Genomic DNA, 19,795 nt, shown 5'->3' on the forward strand with positions numbered 1-19,795 from the left:
TCTCCGATCAGCACTCAGACCAATCTCTCTCTCAATATACAAATATCAAAATATGCTCGTGTCAAGTATATTTTCTCATAGAATTTCATAGGCTATTTATAGGCTCAGCTTTGAGTCTCTGCAGTGTGGACCCCACTTTATTGTTATGGCAATTCCGGAAATGGTGGAGTGAATATTCCTTCTGTTACGCGATCAATCCCGTCAAAAATGCACAACGGTCAACTATACACGTGTCTGGATCCTCTGCAATTGTGTTGCTCTTTTGCATCTTTGATCGTTTTCCCGCATGCAGTGTTGTTTTATTACCGCATGCGGTTGAAGTTTCGTTAATCGCTTAGCTCTTGATCAATTGTCGCATGCACCGTCATTGCGTTGATCATCTATTCATTCCTAAATGATGGGCGCAATGCGACGTAGATGCGTTGTTCTTTTTCTCTTGAGCCATGAACGCATACGGTAACTTGATTTCCTGCAAAACAGACTTGAAATATTCTTTTCTACCATTGCGATGGTGTCAGTGGATGTATTGACGACAATTTATAATTTTTGCATTTCTTAGCTAATTTTCATACAATTGACGCAACTTTCATTTTTTTTGGCCGCAATATCTAAATAAAGCAGTATAAATAACTTGTATTTCTACAAGTTATCAGTATGCACAAAGATTTGGAGAATTTAGCAGCTAGAAATAGATATACATTGTTAAATTATAAAAGTTCATTAATTTTGATGATTTTTTTTTTTATGGTGTGGATCAAATTGTTACAAATTTGAAAGTAGATAGACTATATTATTACATACTAAAATTCATAGACTAAATTGTTACAAAATTAAAAGTAATTAAGAGAATTAAACTGTTACAAACTAAAATTATGGGATCAAATTATTATTTGCATAACAGTTTAGAGACCAAAATTATTTTTTTAACCTAAGAAAGTATCCCTTCTAGAATTAATCCAATAAAAATTAAAGTTTAAATTGACAAATCAATTAACAAATGGACGCATGAAAAATAATTTTTTTTAGCCCTGTTAATTAATAAACCATGCAACAAAGCAACGTCCGCATGGTTTTGATTCATAGAATTGTCATCTTCTGTTATTAGGTCAAGAAACTAAATATAAGCAAATTAAGCTGAATAATCGGGTAATGTGTCTGGAAAATTACTCTATTTTCAGCATAAATTATTTACGGGACAATGCAATTGAGAGTTTGACCATGCATCAATAATCATAACCACGAGTGATTTTTCCTATTTTAAGCTGTGGAGAGATCGATCCTTTGCTTTATTTATTTACATTTTTCTAACAGTTTCCATCACCCCCACTGCCATTTCTCCCTCCAAAAAAAACAAGACAAAAAAACAAAAACAAAAAACCAACACACCATGAAATTTGTTTCAGCCATTTTGTTCGTCCTCTGCCTCAGCATGGTGGCTCAGCGCCTCGACGCTGCCAGTCCGGCAGAGGACGGACTCAGCATGATCGATCATATGTGTGCCCAGACTAACTACAAAGACCTTTGCGTCATCTCCTTGACTTCTGACCCCAATAGCTTCCCCGCCGATAAGATGGGCCTAGCCTTGGTTGCCCTCCGTTTCGCCTCCTCCAATGCCTCCGACATATCAGAGAGCATCAAGGTGATGTTAAATGACACGAGCCTGAACAAGCCATCGGTACAACAAGGCCTCTTTGATTGCCTTGACGAGTATCTAGACGCGTCGCAACAGCTTGACGACGCTATTGCTGCGATTCTCGTGAAGGCCTATGGCGACGTGGAGAAATGGGTCGATGCAGCAATCGCCAGTGTGCGCACGTGCGAGAACGAGTTTGCAACAAAGCCCTCGCTGTTGGCGCCGAAGAATGACGTGTTTATTAAGCTATGTGAAATTGCATTGTCCATCTCCAAGGTTGCGGACACGGCGGAAGGAAATTAATTATCTTGATAATTTCTTTTTTCTTTTAATTGATTTTTTCATTTTCTATGGAGGAGGATTGGAGCAAAATGGCTGGTTTAGCAATTTTCTATATGGTGAAGCTTTTTATTATGTGCTTTTTTTTCTTTTTTCTTTTTTGGGGTTTTGTTTTTGTTTGAGATGCAATTCCTCTTTTATGAGATGAGGAGTTGCTAATTGGTGTATTATTTGTTTGAATGGGAGGGAGATGTTGTAGTTGGATGAAACCTAAAACCTTTTTAAAAAAGTTTTTGTTGGTAATGGCCATCTCATATTTTCATTTTAAATTATGTCTAATTTTGTATTAAAATTGCATTTATATGCAATTCATGTGTCTACTATATTGGAAAGCTTTTATGCCTATGAAATGTTGTATTAGTGATCCATATATATCAATTTTGACCTTATATTTAGTTGAAAGCATTATTTAAAAGGAAAAAAAAAAACTTTGTTTTCATGTTGGATTTTAATTGCATTATTTTGATTTAAAAAGTAAGAGACGATGGTTAATTAACACTTTTTGTTTGGAGAGCAATGTAATATCCATCAATTTTCCGTGGTTCTTTTCTTTTTTTTTTTTTTTTTAATATAGGGACTAATATAATGAAACTAAGTTTAAGCAAAACAGTCACGATAGAGTTTAAAAAAATACATTAGAAGAGAAATTGTCCCACATTAAAAAGATTCGCGAAAGTGATAAATTCTAAGCACAATAAAAAAAAGTATAATTATTTTGGTTTCAAATTGTACAAATTAGAAATATTTTTAAGCTTGAGTGTATTGATTCTAGTTATCCTCACTCTTATACTCATGATTTTTCCTGTATCTAACCAATGTGAGACTGATCTAGTCATATTCTTAATAACCAATATGAATATAGTTCAACTACATGAAAATGCATTATCGACCAAGAGGTTAAACTTAAAAAAAAAAGACTAAGTAAATATTGAAAATATTCCGCCTAAAATAATTAATTGTTAATTGACAAGTGTGTACGCACGTATGTGGTGCACGCGTGGGTGTGCATGCACTTTTAAACTACCATTGGAGTATAAATAATTATAATATTGGGTAAATAAAGAATAAAAGTATTTTTGAAGCATTAATGAAATATCAATGACAATATAGCAATTATAGAAAGAATAAATGTATTTTTGAATTGGAAAACCGTAGTTTTAAAATAAAAAAAAAAAAAATTAGGAGTATTTCTTGAATTAAAGCTCAAATTAATCTTGATGCTTTTTATCCTTTAAAAAAGAAATAGGCAAACAAAAATCTATGAACAAAAAGATTTGGGTACATCTAGTTTGCATTTATCATTATGTAATCCACCCAGGTGCTCAAACAAAAATTATTACCTGACAAAATTTTTCTTTTTCGAAAAATATAAAATATGTCATTAACTCTTTACACGAAGAGCTCCAGAACTACAAACCTACACTCATTACCTCAATGATCATATGGTGAGATTTAAAGATCAAATCTTACCTTATATTAATTATATGAAAACTATAATAATAAAATATTTCGTTCGTACCTTGAACTAAAAACAAAGATATTATCAAACACACGTAACTTTAAATATTAAAACAATAAATAGGAAAATATAAGAATCACTGCAAGAAAATTGATCTTTTTCTAAGGCCAAAACCTTCGAAAAAATATTTAATAGATCTTCGATATATTTTTTTCAAAGGTTATCCCAACCTTTGAAAAGTGTCAAAATAGATTCCGTCGAAAAAACTTTTTCAAAGGTTTACTATTCTTCGAAAGTTGATTAATTTTCGAAAATTATTATTTTTTAAAAGTTATATATCTTCGATAATTGTCAAATTATTTAGCGATAATTATCTATTATCAAGGAGTCTTTTTCGAAGGTTTTCATTATTTTTAAAAGCTTATCATGTTATTTTCAAAAATTTTAAAACCTTTATAAAAACTTATTTATCAATTGTATATCCTTCGAAAATTCTCTTACAAAACCTTTTAGCACATTTATTGACAAATCTCGGAAGGTTATTTTTACTAATTCATCTACATGTAGTACCCTGAATTATAAAGTATAATAATAGAATAGAAAAAATAGACAATGACATGGATGGAAGTAAACTTATATGTCATAAAAATACACCAAAAGGCTATCGAAATTCTATAACATCAAACTATAATTGGTCAACTAGAAACAAATTTTTTACGCATCTCTGCCATCATTTTTTGAAATCTATCCTCAAAACAATTTTCTAATTCGCTTATTTGACGCCTAAGTGTTCTACCTCAATCTCTCTTTGTTGTTCAGATTCTTTTTTTTGTTGTTCAGATTCTTGAAGTCGTTGTTCGGACTTCGACGCTCAAGATCGCTTATAGTAGACAATGATCCAAACAACTCAGAAGGAGTAACACCCACTCCATAACCACGAACATGCCCGTGTTTCTCCGGTCCAAATACTCGTACGAAAATCTCATCCTCGTTCATGTCAAGTGTACCATCAATCACTTGAGAAGCATATGATTTAAGTTCTAACTACAAATACAAATTCACATATTATAATTCAAAACTAACACATATAAATTCAAATGTTTACAACAAACAAACACATGTCTTTGTTTGAGATTCAAGAAGTATTTTTACCTCAAATGGGGAAGATGGAGATTCAAGAAGTATTTTTATTACGCCTAAAAACATCAAATTATTACTTTAAACTAATTTACAATTCAAAGAATAAAGGGAGAGAACGACAATAAAAGAAAAGTAAATAATGTATTTAAAAGTAGTTTAAATAATATACGTATTCTTCATGATTTTTCATTGTGTTTTTAGTTTAAAAAATTCAGAAACCTACTTCTTTAAAGGTATGTACTCAATGGTCCACTAGTTGGGATTGTTCCACACAAGTCATTGTTTGATACATCCTTGAAACAAAGGGACACAATCCATCATAAACCAATCACATGACATGGCACAAAACTTCAACCAGGGATGTATATCACCTAAATGAACTAATACACAACCGTGAAATTATACAAAGACTTACACAAGTTTAAGACTTGCAATTCCAGTAAGTTCTCTCGAGATTGGTCCATTTAATCGGTTATCATTAAGCCATCTGCAAAACAGAATAAGAGTTTAGAAAAAAAATTGTGAAAATAAAGGGTCACAGGAGAAAGCATTCATTCAGATTTTACTTCCATCCAGAAAAATGGAAAAGAATATTTCATTACTTCCTTCCTGAAGAATTTTGTACAACTTAGACTCGTAAAGCAACTGAGGATGCTTCATCTTGACATTTTCTTGCACATGAGAAAAGTAAAGCAAATTAGATTTATGTTTTACTAAGAACATAAACTGGCTCATAAAGAAAACGAAGACTACAGTATTCAACTCAATGAAGCATTACTAACACAATGAACAAATAAGTATGCATCCAAAAACCCAACTAAACACACACACAAAATCTATTTGTTTTAATATTCTTTGCATTCACTATCCCTCCAAGTAGCATAACCAGAGAGGATCAACGTTCCACTCAACTAAACCAGGAAAATTTTAAAATAAAACCAAAAGAGAATATGTCTGTCTATCAGCATTTGCTATACCAGGAGGGATTTCAGAACTGGTTCCAGCACCATAAATATGGAAATTACGTTTAATTTTCAACATTTTTCTGGTTCCAGCATTTTCTATATCATAAGTTTAAGGGACAACCATTTCCCTCTGTCTTGTGTAGAAATGTATTATGTTCACAAGCTAAAGATACAATTTAAACTACAACAATGTGAGAAATTACGCATCTCTGCAGTAATATATTCAGAAAGCTCCAATTCGTTGTGTTAAATAAATAGTTACAAAGTTGCACATGAAAAGAGATGGTCTACCATAACCTACAGCACGTGTTCATCGACATACATTTAGAAATTTAGACCCCGATAACACGTTCACCATGTATCAACAGAAAAACTGCCATAAATAATAAAATAGCGGTCATAGACTTGGTCTTCGATAGAATGAGAGATATAATGCTTTGCCACAAAAGCACATAAGATATACCTCTAGAGGATTTCAGATCTAGTGAGTAATGAATGTCTCAAATTTCCATGATTTGTAAGTACTCTGTTGAAAGAAGCTCGAATAGTGAGTAATGAGCAAAACAATGTTGTGTTACACTTCCCCAACCTACAAATGATTTACAAGGTAAAGGTTAATAATAGGAAATAACTGAATTTGAATGGAAGGGAAGTTCCGACAGCATTGTGAGCAACAAACAATTTAATATGTTGATTTGTGAAAATGATACAGCAATTCGAAGTTCAACTGTCATTTCCCTGGACATGAAAAGAGTTGCTCTAGTTCAATGGAATATCACACTTTTACACAAACTTTACAACAGATTAGCCCTTAATTCCATGAATTATTGAAAACTTGTAGTATAACAGCTATGAAGCAGTTGGTTATCAATATGTATAAAGAATATGTTAAAATAAGATTAGTCTAATGAGCTGGAGACACCATAAAATCTGAATATATTTTTCTCTTCAAATTCTCCCAGACTTCCATGCCTCTGGGATGATGAACATACTGTCTTAGAAATGCATTTTCCGAACCCACAACAATACTGCTTAATGCCAACATCGGGTTGACTGTTCCTTGTTCCTTGAGCCAATTACACATTGCGAACCTAAGAGTGACCCTCTAAGTCTTATAGTTAAGATATAGAGGGAAATTTACTAATAATGAAATATGATACCCCAAATTATTTACAAGAAAATCTATCTTTTCTTCTATTATATCTTTTGTTTGGTTAAGGATTTGTGGATAAACTTCAATCATTTTGTAAGCATCCTTCTCATCAATGCCAGCTTCCACAATACAATCGAACCGCTCTTGGAGCTCTGTTCCATTACCTCGAAACACCTTTAGCGCTTTTTTCATTTTAGTCAAGTTTGTGGTAAATACAGGCATACATAGAGTTTAGAACCGTACAAACGTCGACTCCGAAAGGGAAAAAGAAAGGAAAATAAGTGCATCTAAGTGAAGGAAGAGAGAGAGAGTAGGCGGAGCTAGAATCGTAGTGTTGAATTAATATTGGAACACTTACGAGTTTAATTGCAACCTCTTCATTCGTCTGTATATTAGCACCTGCAGAGTATATTAGCACCTGCAGACGGAATTGAAGCATTAAGATCTAGTTGTTATAATAGAGCAACATAATGAGAAGCTGGAATGGAGAAAAACCAGACGAATCAAGATAGATCTCCCCGAAGGAGCCACTATCGATCTTCCGGCCAAGGCGAAACTTATTGCCGACGCAAGGTTCCATCCGGGAAGGAAAAAGAAGAAAGATAAGTGTAGAAATGGAAGATGATTAGGAGAAGTTGAACATGGAATCAAGGGAATCGAGGGCGAAGAATTTAAAATTCAACGCCATGTCGGTGCTGAGAAGAGGAATAGGAGGTTCATCGATTAAGAAAGAAATGAAAGAAAGCAAGAAATTGAAATTAGAGATCTAGGGCAGGGCAAGGCAGAAATTTTGGTTATCATTTCAGAATAAAAATAAATAAATATCACTTGCGCATAGCCTATCGTTTAGTTACGCGCCCATCATTTAGCGCTGACACCTTATCGTCTAACGCATCCGCCTATCACTTAACGTCATTGCCCAGCGCCTGCGTCTATCACCCAACGTCCATCGCTTAGTATTCCGGCTATCGTGTAGTGCATCTGCTCATCGTTTAGCGCAGCACGACTATCGTCTAGCGCTATCGTCCAGCTTCTACGCTTATCATCTAACACTTTCACTGATCATGCAGTACTTTGCCTATCGTATAGCCCGATCGTCTAGTGCATCACTCCTCATCGTTTAACGTCGTGCGCATCTTCACGATCGTCTAACACATCCGCCTATCACTTAATGTCATCGTCCAGCGCCTGCGTCTATCACCCAATGCCCATCGCTTAGTATTCCACCTATCGTGTAGCGCCTCTGCTCATCGTTTAGCGTAACACGGCTATCGTCTAGCGCTATCATCCAGTTTCTACGCTTATCGTCTAGTGCTTTCACTGATCGTGCAGTACTTTGCCTATCGTATAGCCCGATCGTCTAGCGCGTCACTCCTCATCGTTTAACACCGCGCGCATCTTCACGATCGTCTAATGCATCCGCCCATCGCTTAACATCTATCGCCCAATGCCCATCACTTAGTATTTTGCCTATCGTGTAGCAAGTCTGCTCATTGTTTAGCGCAGCACGGCTATCGTCTAGCGCTATCATCCAGCTTCTACGCTTATCGTCTAGCGCTTTCATTGATCGTGCAATACTTTGCCTATTGTATAGCCCGATCGTCTAGCGCGTCACTCCTCATCGTTTAACGCTGCGCACATCTTCACGATCGTCTAACACATCTTCACGATCCTAATTTTTCTCAAAGGTTTTTATTAACCTTCAATAAAAGGTGCATATTTTTCAAATGATTTATCAAAGCCTCCGATAAATGTATGTCTTTCTTAAAGGTTTTTATTACCCTTCGATAAAAACTACATATTTCTCAAAGGTTTCTTCAAAACCAACTCCAATAAATATATATCTTTTTCAAAGGTTTTTATTAACCTTCGATAAAACACATATATTTCTTAAAGGTTTTTCCAATACCTTCAATAAATGTATATCTTTCTCAAAGGTTTTTTATATCTTCCGATAAAATATTGTCGAAATAGCTCAATTTTTTTTGTAGTGAATAAAAATGTAATCAAATGACAAAAAAAAAAAAAAAAAAAGACTAGATCCACAAAATTGGGATGAGATCATTTGTGAAAAAGTTGGAATTTTTTTTTTTTTTTTTCCTTTTGTATGTCAGCTTTTGATCTGTTTGTTGTATGTAGAGATGTTGAAAATAAGGTTTATCCCTCTGTTTTACAGAGAAGCATGTAAGGTAGAGATAACAAGAACATGAACTGCAAATGCTTTTGCATGTGGGAGAGAGTATTATGCATTATTTGATGCACATGGAAATGGAAGCCCTCCCTCTAACAAACATGCACTTTGCTTCACCATTTCATCTTTGAATTCAACATTATATTGAATTTCACCTTGCCTTTTTCTTTGTCCTTACCATAAAATTTCAAACTACTTTTGGAATTTTGTTATTTTATGTCATTGGATAACTATTTTATTTTTTATGTTTAAAAATTATGTTCGATTCTTTACAAAAATGGCTTTTTGGTAATATAGTAAGAAAACTATAGGTTGGTGTCGTGTTTATAAGCTTATAACTAATTTCTAAAAACAACAACCACAATAATAATCAATAACAAAATGCTTATCGGCTCATAGTAATCATTTAAGTTTTGTTTAGGATCAAATGTGTTTGGTTAGGTTTTAGTATTTCTTTTTTTAGAATATTTTTTAAAAAAGTAAATCAATTAGGTGAAGTTTTTGTTTATGATTTCTTAAATCTTTACTATTTGATGTTTCAGTATGCAATATTTTTCTTTTGAATGACATGTTTGGTTTAACTTTTCAAGTATTCGAAAACAAAGTATTTTAAAAAAGAGTTTGAGGTATTTGGTAACTTTTGAAACACTTTTAAAAGTGTATTTTAACTCTTTTTATCAAAAGAGTTTAATATAAACGATTTTTTTGAAAAACACTTTTTATTCTATTATTCCAAACAAACCCTAAAAGTCTTGTGAGTGTATATAAGAATGATATTTGAACCATTATTCTTTTAGTACGAGTGGAGTATTTGGATTTGAACATCAGACCTCAAGAGTAGAGATATAGGACAATTATTACTGCTAAACTATGCTCAGTTAAAGAATGATTGCAACAAAGGAATATGTAAACTCCAATAATTCAAGTACAAATTGTGGTTAGTAATTGATGTTGTTAAATGAAAGGTGTGAACCAAGGCTTGATGTGAATAGTCAAATTTTTTTAATATATAAATAGATATATACAACATGGGTTAAGATACAATGTGTTGGATATATATGTCATAGAAATATGGGGATGGGAGAATTTGATGTGTTTTGGGTAATGTAGTTGAATAAGAAGCTCCATTTCCCAAGTAGAAATGAGAGGTATTCATTTTATGGGCATCAACCAACCATTTTGTGACTTAGTCTCTGAACTCAAAGATCTTCAATATCATCTCCATATTTTCTCCACCCCCTTTCTCCAACATTATAGAACAAGTATATATGGTAAAAAATTACAATTCATAAATTTTTAAATTCTCAAGAGATAAATTTAGGTAAATAATGGTGAAATCTCCCTCTCTCTCTCTCTCTCTCTCTCTCTCTTAAATTTTTAAATATTCAAATCTATTTAAATTTTAGTTTCTCAATTTCTAAAATATTCATTTTCAAGCTCGGTTTAATATCCATTTTGTTTTTAGTAGTATGTTTTTTAAATTAACGTTTGTTTCCTTTCAAATTTTTAATTTTGGTTTTCACTTTTGTTAAACGAAACACTTGAATTTGAAGTATTTTCTTAGTTCGTCTAGTTTTGAAAACTTTAATAGGAAGTCAAAGTGGATAACAAAATATTCAACTATGAATTAGTTCCATAGATTAATTTTGAGATTCCTTATAGGTATATGGACTAAAATTATACTTGAAATTACATCGACTAAAATAAAACAAAACTTAAAATATATAGACCAAAATAGTATTTTGATCTATAAAAAAAATGGAGGGACGAAAGAATGTTGGTTAAAATACCATGTTGATCCCTCTATTTTAAGGTTAGTCCAATTTTAGTTATTGTACTTTAAAATGTCCAGTTTTAATCCTTATACTTTTAATAAATCTTAATTTTAGTTTCTCAAATTAATTTTTATTGAAACTGGCTAAATAATAATAATAACTTTTATTCAATGAAATATAATATGCGTACATACTTTCAAAATTTATAGTGAAAATATTAATAAAAAATCAATTTTTTTGAAAAAAAATCAAACAATTAATAGACTAAATTTAAGATTCTTCAAAAGAAGAAAGATTAAAATTGTAAAATTAAATCATCCTCAAAGTGATACTTTAACCAAGAATGTTTTATAAAATTGTACCATAAATCATTTTTTTAAAAAAAATATCATAATTCATTTTATTTTATTTTAGTGATTTCTTAAATTTTTTAATTCTAACTAACTTTTATAGTGTTGAACAAGGCAGTCCTTGGCAAACATATGGACTTCATGATGACTGTAAGTGACCAAAAAGATAACGTTTTTCTCTTTAGCGTTTTGCTCTATAAATACTCCTTCATGTCCACCACCGAATTGCACCTCAACCAAACCAAAAACATGGCTCTTTCGCCCCTTTCTTTCAAACTCATTGCCTTCTCTTTCCTTCTTCTCACCCTTTCCGATGCATCTCCCGCAACCGTTGGCCACCATCGCCGCCCTCATTTTACCCCTCATAACTATAGAGACGCTCTTGCCAAATCGATCCTCTTCTTCCAAGGCCAAAGGTCCGGGAAGCTTCCTCCAAATCAAAAGATGACTTGGAGGAAAGACTCTGGTTTACTCGACGGCTCAACGATGAATGTAAGTCAATTCACTACTAAACTCAAAAGCTTAAATCGATTACGTTGTGTTATTCATTCTAACATTTTTAAGCTAAGTGATGGAATTGATGGAAAATGGTGTAGGTTGATTTGGTTGGTGGGTACTATGATGCTGGGGATAATGTGAAGTTTGGGTTTCCTATGGCTTTCACCACCACTATGCTTTCATGGAGTGTTATTGAGTTTGGCGGAGTAATGAAAAATGAGCTCAATAATTCTAAAGAAGCCATTCGTTGGGCCACTGATTATCTCCTCAAATCCACTGCTCTTCCTGACACCATTTTTGTTCAGGTCTCACTTCATTTTCTCCTTTCAAATACTTCTTTATTCTTAATATTTTGATTTTGGAAAAATAAAGTGTGAAACATTTTAACCCAAATTCTCAAACAAGGTTTCCGAGTGTGATTAAAAAAATTTGGTGGTACATCTATCTTTTGTGCAACTCTGATAATACTCAATAAAAATGTGTCATGCGGTAAAAAATTTTACAAAAAAGTTTAATTGGTTTTTTCTATTTTTACTTTTAGTGCGTAAGAAAGGGGAGAGAATAGAGTTAGGTTTAGTTAGTCTACGCCTAATTATTGTCTTTTGAAAATTTCTTTCAAAATTTCATGATATATTAAAATGACTAAAATATCCTTGCACTATACCTTCACTTTTCCATCGATGCCACCCGTTGGCCAATCATAGTATTGTGAGTACAAATATGGTAATTTGACATTTATTGAAGCATTCAACCAAACAAATTTGATGCATAGAAACATTTTCGAGAAAATGTAAATGAACTTAAGTGTTCTAATTCTAAACAATATTTATGCAAAAATAAAAAAAGAAAAAGATTTAAAAAGAAAATATATTTTAAGAAATTTTTTTTTCACTTGCAAAATAATAATCCAAACAAACTTTAAAATACACTTCAAAAGCACTTCCAAACATGTTCTCATTTTTCCATTATGACAACATGATCATTTTATATTATATAGGATTAATCAGAAAGATCCATCATTGTAATAGTTAAGAATATATCATGAAATCAATAATTTTAAAATAAACTTGTATAATATCATATCATTGTAGAGATATATAAAAGAATTGGTTCGGTGGTTTTGTAGGTGGGTGATGCCAATAAGGACCATGCTTGTTGGGAGAGGCCAGAAGACATGGACACTCCAAGAACTGTATTGAAAATAGACAAGAACACCCCTGGTTCTGAAGTAGCAGCTGAAACTGCAGCTGCTCTTGCTTCTGCTTCGTTAGTCTTCAAAAGATCTGATCCCACCTACTCCAACATCTTAATCAAAAGAGCTATAAGGGTAAAACTTTGAGGAGAAAAAAATAAAAACATTATTTTTTTCAACCAAAAAAACTGAGAAACAAAGAGTAATTATTGAATTGTTAAATCACCAATTAATCCAAAAGGTTAAGTTAATAAGTAAAGGCAAATTTAATATTATATTGAATATTTTAGGGTTTGAACACAAGACCTTTTGGATTACCTACTCTAATATCATGTTAAATCTCCGATTGACCAAAAAAATAGTTGATAGATGAATACAAATTTAATATTATGTCATCTAATACAAACAAACACGTTCCACAAAAATTGAAAACAAGAAATGAGAAATGGAGAAACAAATATTAAACAAACTTAATATTTTGCTTCTCAAATCTGAATTGGGTTTTGTTTTGGGGAATTAGGTATTTGAATTTGCTGATAAGTACAGAGGATCCTACAACAATGGACTGAAGAATTATGTCTGCCCTTTTTACTGCTCTTTCTCTGGTTATCAAGTAATTTCCTTTTCACCATATTTGACCATGGAATAATTGAAATTGTTGAAGAAGCTGAAGATTGGATGATTTTAATATTAATTTGGTTTGAGAATTAATGGCAGGATGAGCTATTGTGGGGTGCTGCTTGGCTATATAGAGCTACAAAGAATGGTAGCTACTTGAATTATATTCAAGAGAATGGGCAGAATCTTGGAGGTGTTGAGTTTGACAATGCTTTTGGTTGGGATAACAAGCATGTTGGAGCAAGAATTCTTCTTTCCAAGGTACTTTTTTTTTTTAATCTTACTACTAATTATTTTGTAGAGGAATATTTTCTAGAAAAATAAGGAAAAATAGTGACACTAAAATGGCAAAATTTAATCTTAATAGAGGCTGATAGAAGTCTATTAGCGTTTTATTAGTGATAGAAACAGTCTATCAATAATATCATGTGATAGACGTTGATAGAGGTCTATTGGTGTAAATAGTTTGACATTTTTTCTATACGTGAAAATTTCTCTTTTTTTTCATAAATTTTCAATTTTGCATCTAATAAATTTATTAATTTTAAACATTGTCAAATAGTTAATGGCTCATTAGATGCTAAATTGAAAGCGTAAAAATTCATTAAACATAAAATCGAAAGTGTAAGAATTTATTAGACACAAAATTAAAAATTCATTGATGAATAAGATACTTTTTTAGGTTGAATTGCCTATTTGACACAAGTGTGAAAGTTTATGTTTAACTTATTTTAATAAATAATGTTTCTAATTTTTTGGTTTTCTTTACAATGAATTTTTAGTACTCTTGCTAATTATTCTATATTTTGTTTTTAAAATTCTTTTTTTTAATTTTTAGTTCATTTAAGAAAATAAAATGTTGATTTTTAAACAGATATATTTTTATATTTTTATATTTTTAATTTTATGTACTCAATTCTAAGGGGCGTAATAAAATAAATGAAACCATAAACTATTTGTGAGGATCAGTTTGGAGTTTTAGTATTACATAAAATAAATAAATAAGTCCAAAAATAATTGTAAAAGTGTTAAGATTTTGGGATTGGAACTTTATATATTTCTTTAATTTTAAAGCTGTTCTGGAGAAATATTTTTAAATCTTTTTTTAAGCAATTTTTAAATCTAGTTTGGTATTTACATCTGCTTTCTTTTTTTATTAAGTATTTTATAATCCTCTAAACCAAAGTATTTTAATTTTATTTATGCAGCTTTTGAAACAGACTGACAGCTTTATCATGTGACAACTATTGTAACGAGTTTGAAAATAGTTTTTGTTTTCATTTTGTTAAGGCAAAACACTTTTTCTTAAAGTGATTTTAAAATAATAAAATTACTTTTACATATCTTTAATTATTTAGAATCATTTTCATAGTATGAAAATAAATGTAAAGTTACATATTAAACTGATTAAATTGAAGGATGAAAAAGTATGTTTCGGTAGTGATTCTGAATTTTTAAAAAAAAACGACTTTAATAATTTAATACGTAAAATTGTAGAAGAGAGGTGTACATGAATTGAATTGAGTTGATGATATTTTTTGAACTCATTTGAAAATTCGAATTGGTTGGATTGACAATAAAAAAAAAAACTCAAATAAAGTCTCAAACCTAACCCAACTCAACCCTTAAAATTCATGTTGGGTTGGGTTGTGAGATTATAACTTATTTTTTTCTTTTTAATTAAAATTATGTAAATTTATATACAACATATGACTAATAACTTACCTCCCATAAAATTCAAATGTTAAATACTAAATATAAATGATATTTATTGCAAATTTTAAATAAAGATAAATTTTGTAAAAAATTTAAATGAAATATATCAAAAAATTCAATAATTAATTAATATAAAGTAATCAAATTTTAAACAAAGAATTCGATTTAGATGGAGACAACCCAAATTTTTTTTTGTTAATATATGATCCAGCCCAACCCAACAATAGAAAAAGTTTAACCCAACCCAGCCTAAGAACAAAATTAATTCAACCAAATCCTTACATTTTGGATTGGGTATTTCAGGTTATTCGGATTATTGGATTATTTGAATACCCTTATAAAATAGTACTAAACTTTGTATTTTCAACTCTAAGGTTTAATTCTTGTACTCCACATATTAGGAAATAAATAACTATATATATATATATATATATATAACATCAAAAAAGAAAAGAAAAGAAAATAAAGTGTAAATTAGTCTCTGTAAGTATTGTTTGAATTTTTCTATTCAATTCAATGATTACTGGTTGAGATTAAACTTCAACCTCATAAAATTGTACATTTATAACAAATTCCATTTTATAAAGTGTAATTTGATTTATAAACCAAAATTCAGGCATTCTTAATCCAAAATGAGAAGTCTCTTCATGAGTATAAAGGTCATGCAGATAATTTCATATGTTCTCTCATACCAGGCGCTCCTTTCTCCTCTGCTCAATACACCCCAGGTCTCTCAACTCTTTCATATTTATTAAATTTTTTGTCAAAATATCATTATGCTACTCTACTTTATAACTTTTTACTTTTAAATCCCCAAATTTCTATGTATCTTTAATCAAGCTTAAAAATAATCTTTATTGAAAAAATTAGTTTCTATTAACCTTGGTTAAAACAACACTTTTAGTGTCCCTGAACTTCCATAAAATAAACAATTTAGTCTATATATTTTATACAATTTAACGACTAAGTCCATGACGTGGAAAATATTTGTATGATTTAATAAAATTTCTTACACCTATAGATTGATAAACTGATCGAGAATCAAATTTATTTATAAACTTTAATAAAAACAAAGTTTGTAATAAAAATTAACTCTTAAATTGATGAAATTTTTTAGTATAAAAACTAAACCATTACAAATTGTAAAATATAGAGACTAAATCGTTATTAATAAAAGTTCAGCATACTAAATTTTACAAATTTGAAAATGCATTCACTAAATCATTACTAACCCAGGTTCCATTTAGGATTGCGATTGAAATCGTAAAAAGTTATTATGGAAAATCTCAACTACTTTCCTTATTTGGTAAAATGAATTATTTAATAATCTATCAGATTTATTTCTTAATTTTAGTTAACATGTAAAAGTTAATAGATACTAGCTTTTATATTTGACTTTTCTAAAAATTTACTAACTTCTTTACTTTTTTAAATAAATATATTTTAATAATATTATTTCAAATTAATATAATTTGTTAGGTATTTTCAAATTCTATTTTTTATAACAATTATTTTTTAAAAAAAATTATCAAATAATTTATATTAAATAACATTAGTTAGAATTTAAATCATATATAATTTCAAATAAATGATAAGTTAATTATCCATGTGAAAAAAATTAAAACGATAACCCTAGTTTGGTTTATAATAACTACATTACACTAATTCAGTACTGACTTACCAAAAACTTACCAAACACCATAACTAGTTTTTTATTTAAAATTAAAATTTATCAAATACTATTTTACTTCATTTCACGGTTGATTTTTATAAAAACATGACTACCAACAATTATTTTGAAAGCTACAACAATCCTAAATAAAAAGTTTAGAAACCAATTCTTAACCTTAAACTTTCTTCTATAAATTTAGAAAACAATTTTATTGGGTCTTTTTCTTGTTTGTGAAAACTATTCACTTAACTAACTCCGATTAAAAGTTACCTCAAATAGTGAGTTTTAATATTTACTAAAAAGGTGGAGACTAAATTTTGACATTTAATGGTATACAGTAAACTAAAATGAAACCAAGTACAAAATACCTATATGGTATTTTTAATATTTTGTATTTATCATTTGAAAAATAGTAAAATGAGGTTCTTCAATTAAGAGAATTGAATTATATGAACATAAAAGATTAGGCTACACCTATTTCTCATATAATCTTTATTTGTTACATAGTTAAAGAAAAAAAGAAAATAATTTATTTATTTATTTATTTTTTTTTGCATAAAGATAGGTAGAGTCGAACTAGTATTCAAATATTTATCTTATTTAAATACATGCAGGAGGTCTTTTATTTAAAATGGGTGATAGCAACATGCAGTATGTGACGTCAACCTCATTTCTAGTATTAAGCTATGCCAAATACCTAACCTCTGCTCACACAACTGTCGACTGCACTGGCCGAACCATCACTCCCAACATTCTACGATCCATTGCTAAGAAACAGGTTTGTTTATTTTTCAATTATATTCATTTAAACTTTAAAACCATTACTTTTATTTTAGCACCCATTTGTTGGTGGTTTCGTTTTTTTCTTCTTTTGAAACAATTGCAACTTTAATAAAAAAAAATTAAAAATTGAACACATGTTCTTAGATTTTACTTTTTTTTTTTTTTGCAAACATGTCAAAAAAATTTCGCCTGAAAATTTGATTCTTATGTGATTTCTATGTAATTGTTATTTAATTTCTATATAATTGTTATATGATTGTCACACCTGCAATTACAAAAAAGTTAAAAGTCATGACTTTGGTTTCTTAAAATGTATTTGTCATACAATACAATTTCCTTTTTTTAAAGCTTATGTTTTTTTTCCTCTCAATTTTTTATTTCAATCTCTAGTTATATTCTAGAAGTAAAATAAGTTTTTGATAACTACTATTTTAGTTTTCAAATTTGACTATTATTTAAAGCATGAGTAGAAAATTGACAGCACAAATTTATGAGTGAAATTAGTGTTTATAAGTTTACTTTTCAAAGACTAAGGGTCCGTTTAGTAATTATTTCATTTTTTGTTATTGATTTTCTAAAATTAAGTCTATTTCCTCCAAATTTTTTACAATTATTTGCATATTTATCAAGTACAATGGTTGAATTCTTAGCCAAATTTCAAAAATGGAAACATGATTTTAAAAGCTATTTTTTTAGTTTTCAAAATTTGGCTTGATTTTTTAAATAATTGGTAAGACAGAAGATAATAAATAAAGAAATTTGAAAATAAAAATAGTGTTTATATATTTAATTTTAAAAAATGAATAACTAAAATTTAAAAAACTGGACCTAAATAATTATCCAAATAGTCCTTAGTGGTTCAACCTTTAAAATATTCATTTTAAATTTTTAACTTTAAAATATAATTATTTTTGTGTTATGAACTTTTTATGTATTTACTTTACATTTAATTTATAAATAATTTGTATCTATTTGATCTCTCAACTTTAAAAATTATCTCAAAGTCTTTAAATTTTAAAGTTTACATCTAGAAGTTACTTGACAAAAAAAAACGAAAAGAGGTTAAATTACTAGTATAATCCCTAAAATTTGAGGTTCACGTTGTTTGGTTTCTAAATTGTTTAATAAGTCCTTAAATTTTTTAAATAACCTATCCGATAAAATTTTAACAAATTTAAAATTTTGTTTTTATTTTTTTGAGAAAAAAATTAAAACAGAATTTAAATAAATTTTGGGTTGTGTGCAGATCGATTACTTGCTGGGAGAGAATCCATTGAAGATGTCATACATGGTCGGATACGGCGGCCGCTACCCACAGAGAATCCACCACAGAGGCTCATCGCTGCCATCGATTGCAGAGCATCCGGCCAAGATCGACTGCTCCACCGGCTTCTCCGCCATGGATTCCAATTCCCCCAACCCCAACATTCTGGTGGGCGCGGTGGTCGGAGGGCCCGATCGGAACGACGAATTTCCAGATGATCGATCGGATTTCGAGCAATCCGAACCGTCGACTTACATTAATGCCCCGCTTGTCGGATCGCTCGCATATTTTGCGCACTCCTTCGGCCAGCTTTAGGCTCCTCATTTTGATTGCTTCCCTTTCCATGTTTAATGGAAATGTGTAATCGTAAGATGCTGCTAATCTTCCAATAGCCAAAGTGTGTTTAGTCAAGTCGTAATTACTAATTAGCTTCCTTTGAAATCGAAAGTAATCGAAGCTTCAATTTCTTGTTTCATTTAAATTCCCACATTGTTGTAGGTCACACCACACATAGTTTTAAATCTTGATTTTTGTTCAAAATTCTAGAGGATATTTATTCTAAAGGTAGTTTTGGAACACTTACAAAAGGTTAGGAACAATTATATTGTAACTTTTAAAAGTACGGAAGTATTTTTGGAACAAATGACAAAGTTAAAGGGTGTTTTTTATAGTTTAACCTAAAATATATAATATATGGCCAAAAAGAAGTTTCCTTTCTCTAAGTTCAAAATATTTTAGGGTCTATTTGGTAGGAAATCTAAAAACATAAATTTGGAAAAAAAAAAAAAAAAACAAACAAAAAAGGATTTGATGAAAACAAAGTATTTCATGTTTTTATGTATATATTTGGTAGAAAAGTCAAAAACTAAATTCTAATTTAGACAATTAATTGGTTAAAATGTGTTTGATATTATATTTATAAATTATAAAATTAGTTGTAATTACCCACTAAAAATTATTGAAAAATGGACTATTATTAATTAATTTATAAACATATTTTATATTAAAAAATTATATAATTATTATTTTGTAACATTATATAATTTA

The 19,795-nt window shown here is 30.0% G+C and overlaps 2 protein-coding genes across 2 annotated transcripts; both read left to right on the plus strand.

Moving 5' to 3' along the window:
* The first annotated feature begins 1,387 nt into the window (after positions 1 to 1,387).
* On the plus strand, positions 1,388 to 1,936 carry LOC150032653 (putative invertase inhibitor). Its single transcript, XM_090306969.1, has one exon. The coding sequence runs from the start codon at positions 1,388 to 1,390 to the stop codon at positions 1,934 to 1,936; it is 549 nt and encodes a 182-aa protein (XP_090163095.1).
* A 9,283-nt stretch (positions 1,937 to 11,219) lies between these two features.
* Positions 11,220 to 19,223, plus strand: LOC120091653 (endoglucanase 17-like). Its single transcript, XM_039049755.2, has 8 exons — positions 11,220 to 11,497; positions 11,602 to 11,808; positions 12,630 to 12,830; positions 13,216 to 13,308; positions 13,413 to 13,574; positions 15,646 to 15,757; positions 17,316 to 17,479; positions 18,731 to 19,223. Exons 1-8 carry the CDS (start codon positions 11,255 to 11,257, stop codon positions 19,061 to 19,063), a joined length of 1,515 nt encoding a protein of 504 aa, XP_038905683.2. The 5' UTR covers positions 11,220 to 11,254; the 3' UTR covers positions 19,064 to 19,223.
* Positions 19,224 to 19,795: the final 572 nt, after the last annotated feature.

Source organism: Benincasa hispida, chromosome 11, assembly GCF_027475165.1.
Source record: "Benincasa hispida cultivar pf3 chromosome 11, pf3_genome.v1.1, whole genome shotgun sequence".
NCBI classification, from domain to species: Eukaryota; Viridiplantae; Streptophyta; class Magnoliopsida; order Cucurbitales; family Cucurbitaceae; genus Benincasa; species Benincasa hispida.